At 48.7% G+C, this 18,420-nt stretch overlaps 1 protein-coding gene across 1 annotated transcript in view; it reads left to right on the forward strand.

Moving 5' to 3' along the window:
- Positions 1 to 2,571: 2,571 nt before the first annotated feature.
- Positions 2,572 to 18,420, forward strand: part of RAB11FIP3 (RAB11 family interacting protein 3) — a 60,330-nt gene continuing 44,481 nt past the window's right edge. The window contains exon 1 of the mRNA XM_003587805.6: positions 2,572 to 3,529. Within this exon, the coding sequence (XP_003587853.2) occupies positions 2,939 to 3,529 (591 nt within the window). The 5' untranslated portion in view covers positions 2,572 to 2,938. The remainder of the gene's footprint in view (positions 3,530 to 18,420) is intronic.

The raw sequence follows: 18,420 nt of genomic DNA on the forward strand, positions 1-18,420 counted from the left end.
GGGGTCGCACAGAGTAGGACACAACTAAAGCGACTTAGCAGCAGCAGCAGCACCAGTTGGTCACTAAACATAGCAAGAAATGCTCCACCATACTAGCATTCAGCTAAATTAAAATAAGACAAGATGAGATGCCATTTTAAGTTCATCAGACTAGCAAAAATGGGGGAAACATATGTAATGTCCACTATAATTTTTGTGTTTCTTGTTGTTGTTGTTTTTTTTTTTTTTTTTGAGATGTGCATTAAATAAGAGATACTTGTGATCAGATTTAGCCTTGTCTGTCGTCCCCCTACCCCCTTGCTGTCAATGGCCAGCTCTCACCCGGGCAGTGGAGAGGCCCTTCCCCAGGGGAGACCTGTGCATTCTTCCACTGAGGCTTCCTGACCTGCTTTCCCTTTGCTCCCCTGTCAACAGTTCTGTGCTAGGAATCTGCTGAGTCACCCTGCTGGTCTTCTTTTTCCCATCTTTCTCCATAGGTCAAAGGTCACCAGGGACAAGGGATCAAGGAGACCCATTTGCTTGAGAGTTCCAAAAGATACGTGTTTATCCCAGGTACCTTTCAAAAAGAAGGACTCATAGAGGGAGGTTTTCGCAGACAGTCACTCAGGCCTAAATGCCAACAGATGTGAGCTGCACCCACCCCACCCTCTCCCTTCCTCTTCTGTGTACCTGTTAGATGGCTAAATTAAAATGTGCATGGGGTGGGCGTGGAGGAGCAGGTCAAAACGGCAGCAGAGCCTGCTTCCCTCGAGCTGGTTCATTTCATCTTGAATGTTAGAGATGGAAAATGTCTACGTGGATGCTGGAGGTCCAAATGACTGACCAGGCACTTGTCACCTTTAATGTTTCAGGGACAGAGTCTCTTGAAGTGGTCCAAGCAGGAAGGTGCGTGTTCTCCATGCTGGACTTCTGTTTGGGTACATTGGCCAGCCAAGGCATGCAGATTTTTCAGGAACTGGCATAGCAGCAAGAGAGCTGTTTCCTTGGGGGTGCAGCCCTTGCCTCATTTGGTTTCACCTCCCCCTGCTAACATCCTTATTTAGAAAAGTTGACACATCACTATAACTACCTTTAAAAGCTGTGTCTGGCCAAAGGCATCAGTCCAATTTCAGATTCTCACCAAAACTGGAGATGGTTTTTTTCCTGGCTGTGCTGAGTTCTATTGCAATGCATGGACTCTGCGTTGTTGCATTGTAGGCTGTCTCCAGCTGCGGTGAGCGGGGGCTACTCTCTAGTTGCGGTGCCTGGGGTTCTCATTGCGATGGCGTCTCTTGTTTCAGAGCATGGGCTCTAGGGAGGGTCGGAGAAGGCAATGGCACCCCACTCCAGTACTCTTGCCTGGAAAATCCCATGGACGGAGGAGCCTGGCAGGCTGTAGTCCATGGGATTGCACAGAGTTGGACACGACTGAAGTGACTTAGCAGCAGCAGCAGCAGCTAGGGACAGTGGGCTTCAGTAGCTATGGCTCCAGGACTCAGTAATTGCGGTTCATGGGCTCCAGAGCACTGGGCTCTGTAGTAGCGGCACACGGGCTTAGCTGCTCCGTGGCATGAATAATCTTAGTTCTTGAACCAGGGATTGAACTCGTGTCCCCTGCATTGGCCGGTGGATTTTTTACCACTGGAGCATCAGGGAAGTTCCTGGAGGTGATTTTTTTTTCCCTTTGAGTGCAGTATCTTCCTCATAGAGCTCTTATAAGAAACTGAGAATATAGTTTTTGGGTTGGGGGTATTCCTTCACCCTTCTTTTCCCAATGCCAGCCTCACAAACACTGGGGCCACATGCCCTGGGATTTTGTCATGGCAGATTACTCAGTTAACCAACACACCGCTCCTCACAGTACGCGGGGCAGTGCGTTCCCCCCACATCTTATTACGGGCTCTAAATGGAGCCTGTAATGCTACATGCACCTTGTCTGGAGCCTGGCAGCTTACGGGCTCCCATCTGCATGTCTCCACTTTTATGCCTGCTGCAAGGTGCCTGTGTTGCTCTCTGGCGCCCGTGTCCCCACTGACGACAGTGACATCTAGAGAAACAGATGTCAGTTGTCAAAGACTGCCGCAGCGCTTGGGAGGCCTGGCAGTACACTGGCGACGAACACTGGATAGCCTGTCGGGGGGGGCGGGGGGGAACACTTGTCACAGATTTTAAAAACGGTCTCAGTGTTTGGCCACGCGTTCCTTCGGTCACTAGGGATGGACCGCATTTCCAAGGCCCTTCCATACTCAGGCGGGTGTCTCCGCGCAGCAGGCGTCTGCTGGGGGCGCCACGTGCACGTCCCCCGCCCCTTCAGGATCGCGTTCCTTGCGTGTTGTGGGGGCGCTTTACGCCAGCAGCACTCAGTCCATTCGCCCCGCGCGTGGGTCGGTGACGTCACGCCCGGGTCTGCAGCTTCCAAGCACGCCCGCCTTCGGGTCCCCACCCGAGGGTAAGCGACACTGGCCGCCTTGCGGCGTCGGAGCCTGCCTTTATACCTGGCCGGTGAGGGGCGTGGCCAGCCGGCGGCGCGACGTGCTGACGTCAGGCTGGCGAAGGGCGGGGCGAGGGCGGCGGCGTGCGCTCCGGTACCTCAGTCGCCTCCTCGTCGTCATCCTCCTCTTTCGCGTCCTCGGGGCTCTTCTCCTCAGGGTCCCCTCCACAGCGTCCCGCGCCTCAGAGTCCCGTCCCGCCTTGCCCCTCGACCTCCCTCGGCCGCCCGCCGCCGCCATGGGCCCGCGCCCGCCGCGCCGCCGGGCCGAGGACAGCTGAGGCGCGGCGCGAAGATGGGCGAGGGCGGAGCAGGGCCCGAGAGCCAGCCGGAGCAGCCCGGGCGCCCCGCGCGCGCCCGCCCGCGCCGCCGCGGGGATGCCCGCGCCCGCCGCCGCGCCCTGAGCGCCTTTGTCTGCCGCCCGCAGCACCACTGGCCTCGGGGACTCGCGCCGCGGCCGGGGGCGCGCCCATGAAGATGGAGCCGGGCCGGCCGGCCTCCCCCGCGGGCGGCCCGGGCCCCGACCCGGAGCCTGGCGGGCCCGGCGCGCCGTCCGCCCCCGCCCGGAGCCCGGGGCTCGGCCCGCAGGACCCCGCGGCCGGCGTGGATGCCGGGCGATCTCCGGGATGGGAGCGGCGGCCGCAGCGCGCGGGCCGGGACCCCGACCCCGACCCCGACCCCGACTCCGACCCTGACCTGGCCCTGCCGGAGCTCGGCCCGTTCTTTTCCTGGACGATGGAGCCGGAGGGTGATGGCCCCGGGCACAGCGCATCCATCCGCGCGCAGGACTTCAGCCGCAGCCATCACCTGAGAGGCGAGGTCGACTTCTTCCCCTCCTTCGCCGCGCCCGAGGTGGGCGATTCGGCCCTGGAGCTGGGTCCCGGGGACCCGGACGGGCCCTCTGACTTTAGCCAGACTCACCCCCTAACGAGCGAGCCTGCGGGATGTCCGGAGGACAGCCCCCGCCTCCGAGCCGTATTCGATGCCCTGGACGGGGATGGGGACGGCTTCGTGCGCATCGAGGACTTCGTCCAGTTCGCCACCGTCTACGGGGCGGAGCAGGTAACTCGCCGCGTGAGGGCCGGGCCCGCGCGTTGGTCGTGGAGTGCGGTGGAGGCCAGGGGTCCCGCTTCTCTTCTGATTCACCGCTTCTCCCCTCACCTCTAGCTGAATTCGCTGAAGCACGTCTTCCCCCTTTAAAGAGGTTTTATTCTCGGGAGTCAGTTTCTTTCCCTGCCATCCCAAGCCACACAGCTGAATCTTTCCTAAATTGAGGGTAGCTCCTGGCCTGGGGACATGCCCCCTGTCTGCTGCATAGAAGTGCCCCCCGGATGGACAGGTGCCAGCAGGTCTCCCAACTGAGAGCCCAAGTTCGGTTTGGCTGAAGTAATTCACTCCTGTCTGCAAAGGCCAGGCTGCACTTGGATGCTTAAGATCATATTAATAATCTATTTTGAACGCAGTTACTTCACCATCTATGGTTGGCTTGTATTCTAGGTAGGTTCGTTATTTGGGAGACAGTGAAGGCTAAAAATGTTCACTTCCTTACCTTCTGTGCCAAGGGAGAGGGATGAACCCTAGAGCACTGCGGTGAATACAGACTCCACAGAACTCCATCAGATCCACCTCCACTCTTGTAGGACAGGTGAGGTGCTGGGCAGGTGAGGGAATGCACAGGGCAGGGGGTCCCGAGCCGCTGCCAGGGCTGTGCTGCTCTGGGAGAAGGTGAGCTTACGAAAGTTCAGGTGGAAACAACAGCGTGGCTGTGTGTGTCCTGCTGTTATCCCAGATAGACATCACACAGGTGACAGGTGTTCTATTAAATACATTGTTCAGTGATGAGACATTCCAAAAGGCTGGTCTGCTAGTGTTTGTATTTAATTGACTTTTCATACATGTGAATATTTGTGAAGTGGGCGTTCAGATACATTGAGGTACATATGCATGTTTAAGCCAAGAGGTAAAATTGACACCCTGGTATGTAGGGTTCCGCCAGAACATTAAGAACTTTTATACAGGATCTCTGTGCCCCTTGAGTATTCATGGTGTCCATTGAGCAGTCATGTAAAGAACTGGGTCATCCTGCGTCAGGGCTCCTTGTTGAGTTTTCAGTCCGGACGTGTCCATATGGGTATCCTGAATGTTGACCTCTTGGTCAGTGTGACGCTTGTGTCTAGCTCTGGTTTGAAGACATTGCCCAGGACAGGTCTCCCATCTCTTAGGCTAATGGGCAGAGATAGAGACGTGCCCATTAGACCCTCTGTAAGTCTAATGAGAGAGATTAGCCTGGATTGTGATCGCTGGACAGTGTCTTGCTTGCATGGTTCACATGGGTTGTGGTCAATGGTTCAGGTGTTTTGAAGCTTTTCTTTGTTGCCCCCCAGCTGGAGAGCACCTTGGGCATCCCCAGTTGTTTTTCACTGGAACGATGTATCTTCTCTCCACACATACGCTTCCTCATCATACCCATCAAGCATGTTAGGGAATTGGTACATTTGTTCTTCTTTACCGTACTCTGATTTTGATGCGGTGCTTTATAGCTTATATGAAGCTCATTTGTGTTTTCCCTGGGTCATCAGCCTTTCTCTGAGGCAGTTATACGTGGAAGAGATTCATCCCACAGGTGAGAAACTGGAGGCCCATAAAAGCTAAGTGACTTTCCAAGGCCTCACAGATTGTCAGTGTTGAAACAGGGACTAGGTCTTACGCTCATGACATTTAGATGGCTCCCAAGTTCTTAGGTTTTGTGGCCCTAAACTTTAATCCCACAAAATTTCATTTTATTGACTATCATAAAATCATTTTCATTTGGGAATCACCTTTTGTTGTGACATTCTTATTGATCACAGTGGGAAAAACTTTAGGTTGCTATTTGGGGCTGAGTTTTTTCTAAATATTGGACTTCCCTGGTGGCTCAGATGCTAAAGCGTCTGTCTACAATGTGGGAGACCCGGGTTCTATCCCTGGGTTGGGAAGATCCCCTGGAGAAGGAAATGGCAATCCACTCCAGGACTATTGCCTGGAAAATCCCATGGACAGAGGAGCCTGGTGGGCTACAGTCCATGGGGTCGCAAAGAGCTGGACACCACTGAGCGACTTCATTTCACTTCTAAATATTATTCAGAGTAGAACTGAGTTGACATTCTTTGCTCAGGGAGCTCCTGGTGGAATCCTGAGTTTGGGGGTGAGTCCAGGATGACTCAGGACTTGGTGGGAGTGGGCGAGTGAGGGAGGTCTGCAGTGGCACCGCCCCCTCCGTCTGCTCCCAGGACAGCTGGGGAAGAAGCCGAGTTGGGTGTGATCTGAATACCGGACTTGGAGGAGCTTCCTGGGATGGTGGAGGGCAGCTCTTGTTTAGGAGCAGATAATTAACAGGGTAGTGAAAGGCTGATTTTTGTGTGTATGGCAAAGAGTCGGACACGACTGAGCGACTGAACTGAACTGAAGCTTTGGTAGCCTTTATTATGACTCAGACTTCCTTTTCCAAGTCTGGTGTCGGAATACGGCAAAGAGAAGAAATATTCTTTGCTAGTGAAGTATTTTAGAGAAAAGTGAAGAATTCTACCTTGATCAATATTTTTAATTTTTAAAAATGGAAAGTCTTGGACATAGCTAAGAATAGAGAGAGGTCTGGTGAAACCCTCTACCTGCACCCAAGCCATGGCTCAGTTTCCGAAGTCCTTGTTCACTTGTAAATTCTCTGTTCCCCACCCCCAGATTACTTTTGAAGCACATACCTGACATATCATGTCACCCATAAATATTTCCGTGTCTATCTCTAGAAGATAATTCTTTTTAAAACAGTCATATTTTTTTTAAATTGTAGGAACACACAGCAATAAAGACCATAAGTATTTGTACTTTCTACCTTGAGATTTCAAAATACAGAGTGCATGAGACTCTTAGGCTGGTCACATTACTGTCCTTGATGATAGCAACTTGATTATTGTCAAACTGTCAAAGGTAGCACTTGCAGTATCTTTTATGTAATCTGTTTATGAAGGAAGCATTTTGAATTATTTAAGTGGATTATCTGAATTTTTAATAGAAGTTGTTCCCATTTATAATACAGACGGCTTTTGTGTCCCTCTCTCTTTAGCAGTGTCATGGTGTATTTGGTTCTCATTACCTCATCTGGTGATAGATCAGGTGTGGTGTAATATAATACAGTGTTGGCAGGAATTGAAAGGAGAAAGAACTACAGCGGTGCTTTCTGGTTGTGTGTTCTTGACCAGGAGTTTATAGTCAGATGTGCCCAGGCACCGGTTGTCAAGTTGCAAGAGCTTATCTTTAAGGCCTCGACCATCTCTGAAGATGCCTTGTGGATGTGACCCTTTCATGATGAAGGACAGATGCTTTTGTAAAAATTATCACCAACTTATCATAAAGAAGAAATTGTAAAATAAACTGTACTGTAAAATAAGAGTACTGTGAGAAACGATTGGTTTCTTTCAGTGTTACCTTTCAAAGAAATTCATCATAATAGTAAAGGTTATTTTCACAGGACAGCACTCACTTGGGCATTTAGACAGCCTAGGGTCCTTTCCAGAGAGCTCCGCACACTGGAACAGGAACGCCCTTCAGTAACCTTGTGGGCCCTGCCTATGCTCCTCAGTAAGGAGGCTGCTGGAGGTGGTGTCCACGCACAGGGGTCTCCCTGCTGTTCGTTTCTTTTCAGTCCTCCACTGGTGGGCACTTGGAGCTCCCTGAGGACGTTTGGGCACACCTTTCAGTTGTTCCACTGTCCTTTCCAGTCCTAGGCTTGGATTTGCATGTATGTGAGAATGAGCGTGTGTGCGTGGCAGGTGCACGTGGGAGCTGATGATGTGTGTGTGTCTGGCCCTGTGTGCTGGAGGAATTGCTAAAAGGCAGATGATGTTCCTTTCTGTGCTTGGATAACAGGCAATTTTGTTAGGGTCTTACAATTTTTTATGTTATAAAAGTAACACAGGCTTACTGTTTCTAAAAACTGGAAAATACAGAGTGATATAAAATCCAAACCAAAAAATGACTAACAATCCCACTAGGCTGAGAAAAACACCATTAGCATTTTAGTGCATTTCCTTCCAGACTGTTCTGTGCGCACGCACACATACACACTTAATTGTATAGAAGTACACAACTGAGATCCTAGTGGGGAGAAGCTAAATTATTTTTTATAGATGTTCATTGTTTAAAAATATGAAAATAAGACCAATAAGCAAAATATAAAAATAGGGATCACCTATAATCCCACCATCCAGAGATGACTCCTTAAGTATTTAATATGTAAATCAAAATATATGTAATGATGCTTCATTGTACAAAAATGGTATATTCCATGTCTGTTGTTCCGAACCTGCCTTTTGACCTGGTTTTTAAAATTGAAGATCTCAGATATATACATTTGTCCTCAGTATGAGGGGTGGGGTGGGACTGGATCCAGGACTCCCCCGCATGGATATCAAAATCCACAAATGCTTCTAGTCCCTTGTATATAATGATGTGGTATTTGCATATAACTTATACACATCCTCGCATATACTTTATTTTTTTGTTTTATAATTTTTTATTGAAGTGTAGTTGACTTACAGTGTTCTTTTTGTTAATTTGTTGTTTTTAAATTTTTCCCTCCCAGGTACTTTAAATCATCTCTGTTTTACTTATAATATTTAATTCAACATAAATGCTGCATAAACAGTTGTTATTACAATGTGAATGCTATGTAAATAGTTGATAGCAGGTGGCAAATTCACGTTTTCCTTTTTGGAAGTTTCTGGATTTCTTTTCCCCCGCCGACAGTGTTTGATCCTAAGTTGGTTGAACCCGTGGCTGTGGAATGTACTGATACGGAGGGCCAGCTGTGCTTTAATGGAAGCCTAACTTGTCCCCAGGAGATTCAGAGTCATGTGTGGCATTTTCCCAGTGCAGGCTCTTACACGTAGGAAGAGTTAAATTCCATGTGGGATACACTGACCAGGTTGTTCAGTTCAGTTCAGTTCAGCTGCTCAATCGTGTCTGACTCTTTGCTACCCCATGAATCGTAGCACACCAGGCCTCCCTATCCATCACCAACTCCCGGAGTTCACTCAGACTTACATCCATCGAGTTGGTGATGCCATCCAGCCATCTCATCCTCTGTCACCCCCTTCTCCTCCTCTGTCATCCCCTTCTCCTGCCCCCAATCCCTCCCAGCATCAGAATCTTTTCCAGTGAGTCAGCTCTTCCCATCAGGTGGCCAAAGTACTGGAGTTTCAGCTTTAGCATCATTTCTTCCAATGAACACCCAGGATTGATCTCCTTTAGGATGGACTGGTTGGATCTCCTTGCAGTCCAAGGGACTCTCAAGAGTCTTCTCCAACACCACAGTTCAAAAGCATCAATTCTTTGGCGTTCAGCTTTCTTCACAGTCCAACTCTCACATCCATACATGACTACTGGAAAAACCATAGCCTTGACTAGACGGACCTTTGTTGGCAAAGTGATGTCTCTGCTTTTCAATATGGTATCTAGGTTCGTCATAACTTTTCTTCCAAGGAGTAAGCGTCTTTTAATTTCATGGCTGCAGTCACCATCTGCAGTGATTTTGGAGTCCCAAAAAATAAAGTCTGACAGTGTTTCCACTGTTTCCCCATCTATTTCCCATGAAGTGATGGGACCAGATGCCATGATCTTCGTTTTCTGAATGTTGAGCTTTAAGCCAACCTTTTCACTCTCCTCTTTCACTTTCATCAAGAGGCTTTTTAGTTCCTCTTCACTTTCTGCCGTAAGGGTGGTGTCATATGCATATCTGAGGTTGTTGATATTTCTCCCGGCAATCTTGATTCCAGCTTGTGCTTCTTCCAGCCCAGACCAGGTTGTAAAGGGCACCAAGTTATGGGTTGCTTCCTTTTCAAACACTTATTTCATTTAAATTCTGGATACAGGGTCAAAACAGTAATTGTAATTGAAATATCAGACAGAAGAGTTGGATACCCACTGAAGACTGTTAGGTGGCCCTTAGAAGTACTTTTATGATAATTGCAAAGTTTCCACAGCGTAGGTTATCAATATAAATGAATAGTTGTATATAAATTGATTTGTATGTATACCGTGATTTTAACTGTAAAAGTTGTCCATGAGAAAAAAATCTTTAAGGAAATATTAAAAAATTATTTTTTCATTGTGTGAGTGTGTGTTGGGAAGTGGGATGGTTTTATTTGAAGTATTGGCCAACTTTTCTATTGTTACTTATTTCAATTATTTTGAAAAGTAGTGCCTGTACCCATGCCATGAATTTCAAGCAGTGTAGAAAAGAATCTATTAAAGAAATTTCATTCTCATATTTAGAAATAAAAATGTAAATAAACTCTGAAGACAAAATATTTGCCTGTTTACTTTGACTCTGTTAAGATTTTAGATCCATAAACAAAATATATCTAAACAAACTCAGATTTTCTAGTAAGCTTAAAAACTTTATGAGACATTGAACATGTTCAGTTGCTTATTGAAGATGCATTGTTAATTTTTGTTGATATTTGGAGAAATACATATTAGAACACGCCTATGCTCCTGAAGATTGGCACTGAGCTTACATCAACATGTGATGTAACCAGGAGCTTCCTAGGAAAAGAACTGCACTGATTGCATTGTTAGTTCGGAAGTTTTTTGTTTTTGTTTCTTTTTTTTTTTTTAGTTTGGAAGTTTTTGAGACTAGTCGCCCCCATATATATACATGGATTGGTTCCATGTCATGGTTAGGGAGGAAAAGAAATTTCTTCAGCAGGTACAGTTTTGTTTCTCTGTCTAAATGTTTAATACTTGTTTTTGAAAAGTTGGTACTAATATTACTCTGGTTACAATCTCGAGGTGGCATATTTTTCTCTGTTTCAAACCCAGCTCTACCGATAAGCCAGTGTCCTGTTTGTGCCGATCAGTCACCTGTGCTGGCTGCAGCAGGCCTGGAGTAGCCTGCTTCCTGCAGGGACATATTGTGGGCAGGGTGTCCTGGATGGATGTTCTAAAATACGAGACGAACGGAGGGCCGATAGCATTTTAGTGATACTAGCTGTAAACACAGGAAGCACTGTCACTCTGTATTATTTTAAGTCCTTTTGCACACTGTATGTTGATCACTTGGGATTTCTCAAATTGCAGATATTTTTTAGCTTTTTTCTTGAAATCTCAGCTATTTTTCTAATGGCCCATGTCTTCAGAAGGATTTAAGGATATACAACTCTTGTAATTCTAATTTGTTAAATGATCTACTTTGCTTTTTCTTCTGTTAATTTTTTAAAAAACCTGGACAAAAAGCTTTAGAATCTTCAGTCCCCACAGGTAAATAAATAGTCCTGCTGTAGCCAGAGCACGCTTGCCCGTTCGCGTCCCTGTTCTGAGCGAGGGCTCCACAGTGTGGGGAGCTCACCAGTGATGTTGCTGTCGGGGGCTTTCATGATTCATTGTTCTTTTTTATTTCACACACTTTATTCTGACTTTTCTTTAAACAAGTTTAACCAGGTTAAAACTGAAGACTCCAGTTACGAATGATGTCCTGGCACCTGTTGGCTTAGCCTGTTCGCAGTGGTTTATTTGTTGGGACCAGAGGCATTGCTCAGAACTGTAAAGACGTTCACTGCTTTAAATCACTGGTCAGTAAGCAGGACAGTGGCTTAGGACCTGCAGTACCTACGGGTGTTTTTCTCACTGTCACTAGAAATCCAGGGACATTTATAAATCTTGTTTATTTATTTATTTATTTATTTTTATAAATCTTGTTTAGATTAAGCTTCCTGCCAGTGAATTGATTAATCATATATAGTTTATTTTTAAAATTTTATGATTTATTGAAGTTGAAAAAAATTTATTGAAGTATGGTTGATTTACAGTGTTATGTTAATTTATTCTATACAGCAAGATGACTCAGTAGAGAGAGATATATATATACACATATACATATATATACATATGTATAGACACACACGTGTGTTTGTGTGTGTGCACTCAGTTGCTCAGTTGTATCTGACTCTTTGCAAGTCCATGGACTGTAGCCTGCCAGGCTCCTCTGTCCATGGAGTTTTCCAGGAAAGAATACTGGCGTGCGTTGCCGTTTCCTCCTCCAGGAGATCTTCCTGACCTGGGGATTGAACCCCCGTCTCCTGCATTGGCAGGCAGATTCTTTACCACTGAGCCACCTGGGAAGCCGTTCATATGCACACACACACAGTCTTACATGTATGTTCTTTTTTATGTTCTTTTCCATTATGGTTTGTCACAGGATATTGAATATAGTTCCCCTGTGCTATAAGTAGGACCTTGTTTATATATTTATAAAGTGAAATGTAATTTTAGTTTAATTCATAGATTGCTTGAGCTGCAATAAAAGGAAGACTCTACACTGATGAGAGAGATTAGCATTTCCTTTGAAAGCCTACTAAAGTACCTGTAAATCCTTCAGCCACTTTGGGTATTTTTCTCACTTGACAAATGGAAGAGAGGCTGGAGCTGTGAGTTGCAGGAGAGACCTGAGCTGAGGGTGGCTGGGCTCCTGGCTCTGGCCGAGCTGATGGCTGGCTCTGCTAGGCCCCTGGTGCACCCCTGACCACACCCACGCAGGAGTGCCGTCTTTGTCTGGGAGAAGCGGGAGGAGGCCCAGCTGGCCCAGGGCACCCCTTTGTCCCCAGTGTTCTGGCGTAGAAGCTCTCAATAAGATACCAAGACTCTTGGGACTTCCCTGGGGTCCAGTGGTTAAGACTTTGCCTTCCAAAAAAAAAAGACTTTGCCTTCCATTGCAGGGGCTGTGGGTTCCATCCCTGGTTGAGGAGCCACATGCCACATTCTTCTGGGCCAGAAAACCAAATCATAAAACAGAAACAGCGTTGTACCAAGTTCAATGAGGACTTTAAGAGTGGTCTACACACGGGAGGGAAGTTCAAGAGGGAGGGGCCGTATGCATACATGTGGCTGATTCATGTTGATGTATGTTTTAAAGACTAACGCGATATTGTGATGCAATTATCCTCCAATTAAATAAATTTATATTTTAAAAAGTGGCCTGCGCATGCACGCAAATCTTAAAAACTCTTAAAAGTCAAAGGGAAAGGAGACCAAAAACTGATAGAAAAATGAACAAAAAACATGAAGACATTCACAGAATATATACAGATGGCCCTCAAATATATGAGAAGATGCTCAGCTTCACATACGATAGAAGAAATGAAAATTAAAATCGCCAGGGCAGTTTCTCACTTGTGGCAAATATGTGAAGCTTGAGCACGTCTTGTGAGGCCCTCAGGAAGCAGGCGCCCGCTAGTACAGCTGTGGGGGTGCAGGGTGGCCCAGTCCTGCTAGGGGAGCTAGGCAGTGTCCGTGTGCACACTTGTCCTGCACAGCACAGCCCCACTTCCTGTCATTTACCCCAAGCGTGTGCCTCCACAGATGGCAAAACACCAGATGCACAGGGTGGTTCCCTGCAGCACTGTCTGTGATGTAAAATGGAAACAACCGAAACGTCCACCCAGGATGAGTGAGCCAAGGTGCAATCCCCTTAGCAGAGAACTGCGCGACTGCAAAAATAAAAGAGGGAGATTCCTGTGAACTGCCAGAGTTATTTCTCAGATACATTAAGTGAAAAAAAGTGCAAATTAACATGCATAATATGGGGCTTCCCTGGGGGCTCAGTGGTGAAGAATCCGCCTGCCTGTGCAGAAGATGTGCGTTCAACCCCTGGTCCTGGAAGATCCCACGTGCCGAGGAGCAACTAAGCCTGTGCACCGCAACTGCTGAGCCTGCGCTCCAGGGCCCGGGAGCCCTCGTGCTCCGCAGCAAGAGACGCCACCACAGTGAGAAGCCCTCAGTTTGTTAAGGAATGTGTATTTGCTTCTCTTTGCAGAAAGAAACCTAGAAAGGATAGACTAGAAACTAATTAAAATAACTTATCCAAGTAGGTGGGGGCGGGGGGTGAGGGATCTGGGTGGGACTGAAACTTATCTGAGTATGCCTTTTTATATCATTCTGACTTTCTGAGTCATATAAATATTCTACATCTTGAAAAAATATAGCCGCATTGATAGAACAAAAGAATAATTGAATTTAAATGGAAGCAAATGAACCTAGAAGTATGAGTATATTGAATTATTATTAATAACATAACCACATAGGAAAGCGTAATTCCAGTCACACACAGTAGTACTCTGTATTCCTTTAGTGGGGTATAGTCAGAAGAAAGAAAGAATGACGGAGAAACGTACTACAAATTAGGTTAGTTGTTGACAGGTCCGGGTAGTTCTGAACTGACTCGGGCCGTGTTTTAGGGTGGAGCAAGTGAGCACCTGTCCTGGTGTTGGGAGCCAGGGTTTTCTGGGAGAAAGGAAGTGAAACGTGGTGGGAAGGACTGGTGTCTGAGGGTCCAGATTGGAGGCATCAGTGTGAATGCGTGGTGAACACACGCTCCTGAGAGGGCCTGGGGCAGTGACACCCCAGGAGGACTGAGTACGTCTGCTCCCTAGATCCTGGCTGCCAAACACCATTTTTCACTAAGGGGATCTGGGATCCTTGGAGAAATAAAGTATTCCAGATTCTGGGCAGGGGAATTTCAGTGTAAGACTGGATTATCTTGTACCAGAAACCAAGGAAGTGATCAAAAATTGATGGGGACGTGTCAGAAAAAGAGCAGCCTGAATGGGTTCCTAATGGACAGATCTGGGCATTTCGAGCACAGAAAAGAATGACAATAATGGATACAGTGAATTTAGGGAGTCCACGGCACAGCGAGTGAAAGTCACAGGGGTGCTCCAGAGGGGTGCGTGGGGCTTCTTATGGACAACTGCCAGTTCAGGTAGAGTCTGGAAGATTAGACATTCACCAAGGGAATAGCCGATTCAGGCAAGATCATCAGTGGTTGTCAGAAAGCATCGTGTGAGCGATTGGCTGGTGGGGGGAGGGTAAATCCTCACACAGACTGAACTGTCTGCAGGGATGACTGCTCACAGAGGGGAGAGAGTTCTTTACACTGGAGGAGTCCAGCCCCTCCGCCTTGAGCAGACAGTCAAACTCAGACCTGCTTAGACTGTGTGCCCCTCCGTGGGACCAGTGGGAGGGACAGCATTCTTGCCAGAAATGTTTGAACTGAGTCAAGTAATGAGAAAGAATCAGAGCCATAGTATAGGGCATCTACATGACAGCGGCTTATGCTACAGTCAGTCGTGTCCGACTCTTCACGACCCCATGACCAGTAGCCCAGCAGGCTCCTCTGTCTGTGTGATTCTCAAGCCAAGAATACTGGAGTGGGTCATCATTTCCTTCTCCAGGGGATCTTTCCGACCCAAGGATTGAACCCATGTGTCTTGTGTCTCCTGCACCGCAGGTGGATTCTTTACCTCTGGGCCACCAGGGAAGCCCACAGGACAGCTGCCTGGACCCTTCAAGTGTCAGCGTTCTAGACAAGATGTCCTAAACAGGGAGAACTGGGTTGGAGAAGACTAAGGGGTCATGACCATAAAGCCTGTCATTGACTGCATGCTGGAGTAAAAGAAAATAAAAACAGAAAGGCCATTACTGGGACGATTGGGAAAGTTTGAGTCTAGATGTAACACTTGCTAGTAACAGTGCTCAATTCCTTGGGGTCATAATAGTGTTGAATTGTGGGGGAGAAGGGTCCCTGTTGCCAGGAGGTACAGGCGGAAATAACCAGGCGGGTGTCTGGATGTCCGGGGCCGACTTTCAGTGGTGCCACAGGAAGAGCACAGGCGTGTAGAAAGAGACGGAGAGCAACCATGAGAAGACGCCAGTCACTGCTGACTCTGGGGAGGGGGTGCGGGTGTTACTTGAACTTTTTCAACAAGCTTGGCATATTGCAAACTAAAAACGAAAAATACAATATGGGAAGTTCATTGATGATAACCTATACTTCATCTTGTGGGAAAGTTCGATTGTGTGGCTTTTACCAATCCTTAAAACAAGCAACAAAAAGAAACCAAAAACTCCTGAATTCCCAAACAAGTGGAAGGAACATTATACCTGCGCAGACAGGTTTTCCTTCTTCCTGACTCAGCCCCCATTCTGTCACTTGTTGGCTCGTCGAGTACACGGGGTATCAGGTGACACCTCTCTTTGATACAGTGGTTGAAATGGGAAATTAAGGGACTTCCCTGGGGGTCTGCACGCCCAGGGCAGGGAGCCTGGATTCGATCCCTGTTTGGGGAGCTAAGATCTTATCTGTTCCACCTGAGAGTTTGAATGCCAGGACTAAAAGACTCTGCATGTGGCAACGAAGGCCTGACGCAGCCAGGTGAATTAAAAGAAAGAAATGGGAAACTAAAATTCTTTTTAAACTAGGAATAGCTGTATGATAAAATCGCACATATATATGTGTGTGTGCTCAGCAACTCAGTCATGTCTGACTCTCTGCAACCTGATGGACTACGGCCTTCAAGGCTCCTGTCTGTAGAGACCTCCGGGCGAGAATACTGGAGTGCTTGCCATTTCCTCTTCCAGGGGATCTTCCCGATCCAGGTGCTGAACCTGCATCCCCTGCACTGGCAGGCGTGCTCTCACCGTGGCACCACCTGGGCTGTGCTGGGTCTTGGCTGCAGCACCCGGGGGCGCCTTCTGCTGGTGTATGGGCGGGGCACGGCTGTAGAGCACGCGGGCTTCAGTTGTTGCAACCGCAGGCTTAGTCCCGATCGGGGATCAGACCCACGTCCCCAACACTGGAAGGCGGATTCGTAGCCACTGGAGCGCCAGGGAAGTCCCCCATATTCTTATTTATCAAGAGATTCCACTCCCCAAAGGGACGCGAACATCTTGTTCACCCACAGGTTCCCTCAGAGAGAGCCCCTTCTGCTCTCTAGTGACAGTGCCCAGTGGGGTCAACCCGTGTTTGCACACCTGTGTGGGAGGAGCTTAGAAATGCTCAGGGACCCGAAAATACCTTCTGTTTTGGGGTAGTTGATGTATTTTCTGCGTTGTGTTTTGTCTTGTTGTGGAAATGGCTGGTGCTGCTGCGGAGCGTGTGTGTACGCACGACGGGAGCTGTGCGAGGCAGTCCTGAGGCTCGCTCGCTCTGGGTTTAGGTATCAACACAGCGCAGCGAAGTGGACTTGGTGGGGCTGGTCTAAGCCACAGAGTTGCCTGTTCTCATTGCTGGCGGTGTAGGAAGCCTTGAAAGGTGTACAGTGTGTGTTGTGACCTTAAGTGATGGTCAGGAGTCTCCGTGTGTGTGTGTGTGTGTGTGTGTGTGTGTGTGTAGGCTGTTGACGCCGTAGACCACTGACGCATCAGTTGTCTCAGCCCCTGCGTGTTGTTCGGTGTTAGTCAGTACCAAAGAGCCTTTGTTTGTGCGGGTTATTTCTATTGGTCTTTGCTGTATTAGAAACTGAACCTAAAAAAAACCCCTCCAAAAACTGTCTTTTTATTAATTCATTGAAAAATAATCCATTACATGTTCGCATTACTGACATATTTTGGAAAAAAGACTGCTTTCTAAAATAGTGAGAGAGTGGCATTGTTTAACATTGGGGCAAGTCTCCTAAATGTCTGGCTTGATTGAAGAGAGCTGGTTTCTTTAATATCCGCTTCTGTGAGCCGTCTGTCATGTCATGTAGCTGCTGGAAAACTCCGCGGCCCATTTCAGAGAAAGTGTGAGGGGTGAAAGGAAGGGACGTCCCAGAGTGTTGAGACTGCCTCCCTTCTCAGACCCTGGGGTCCTGCGGCCTCTGGACCCCTGGCTGAGAACAGCTGTCTCACCTGCGCTCCTGAAATGGCTGTGTTGTGGCCTGGTGGCCGGGTTTACACTCTCAGAGTCACCGGTAGGTCCTATGGACCTAGGCTGCTGGGCCCCCCAGCGTCTGCTCGGTCTGGTCTGAGCAGCCCGCCCTGCACACGTTCCTGGCGGTGCTGCTGGGCCTGGTCTTGGGGTCATGTTTGCAGAGCCACCTCCTGGGGGTTCTGAAAATACTTGCCTCCCTTAAAAGACCACCCCCCCAGGCATATCTTAACCTCCCTCTTTTCCTCCCTGCTGAGTTTATCCCGACACTGGTTTCCCCCGTGTCTACCTGGGGTGCACTGGGGAGGCTTCAGGGCTGCCCTCCACCCTTGCTGCTCCGTCTGGTAGCAGAGCCCAGAGGCAGGACGCCGGCGGAGAGGTCCGTCCACGTGGCCCGCTCCTCCTGACACGTGCCCGCTGCCCTCGGTGCAGCCTGCTGCGTGTGTTTGGTCCTTACTTTAATTCCATGTTTCCGTTTGACTGTTCTGTGCTGCTGTGGTGTGTCCCGTGCTCTCCTACCCCCACCCCTGCCCCGCGCCCGCTCCTCACCATTCACTCTACAGTGCTGTTTCCCCATTCCAGGTTCTTTTCATCGATGTCTCCTTGCGGGAGGTATACCCACACATTTCCCTCTGTCTGCCCCACTCTCGTCAGTGCAGTTACCCGCAGCCTTCCTGAGTGGCCATCTGGCTTTGTCTTATCTTGACTACAGGCGTTTCCCACGGCTGGCCCGATTGTGAGCTGTGACCGCACCTCCCTTCTGACGCACCTTTTTGCTTTTCCTGGAGTTAGTGGTCCTTTGCTTAGTTTTCGGCACACCTGTCCACCATCCTGTCTGGCTTGTTTGCTTGGACCTCACTGTCTGCTCACCCCTTGGAGCTCTGGGGGGCTCACTTCCCACCTCCTGGAGCAACTGTGGTTGCGTCTCCCGAGTTAGCGCCCGGGCCTGGGCTCCCCAGGCAGACTCTGGACCAGGCTTCGCTTCTCGGGGATGACGCGTGGCGCTGGGCCGTCCGGCACCCGCTCCGCTGCCTAGCGTGTCTGTGTCCTCCACTGTGAGCTCCTGCTTGCTGGCCCCTGTGCGTCTTGCCGAGCCCTGGGACCTCTCCTCTGGAGCCTGAGTTCCCTGGACCTCAGGAGGGAGGGAGAGGAGCTCACGCATCCCTGTTTAACTCCGCTTAGCCCCTCTCTCTCCTTCGTGCGCCTGGCAGGACGGCTCAGGCACCGGCCTTTC

Source organism: Bos taurus, chromosome 25 (assembly GCF_002263795.3).
Source record: "Bos taurus isolate L1 Dominette 01449 registration number 42190680 breed Hereford chromosome 25, ARS-UCD2.0, whole genome shotgun sequence".
Classification (NCBI taxonomy): domain Eukaryota; kingdom Metazoa; phylum Chordata; class Mammalia; order Artiodactyla; family Bovidae; genus Bos; species Bos taurus.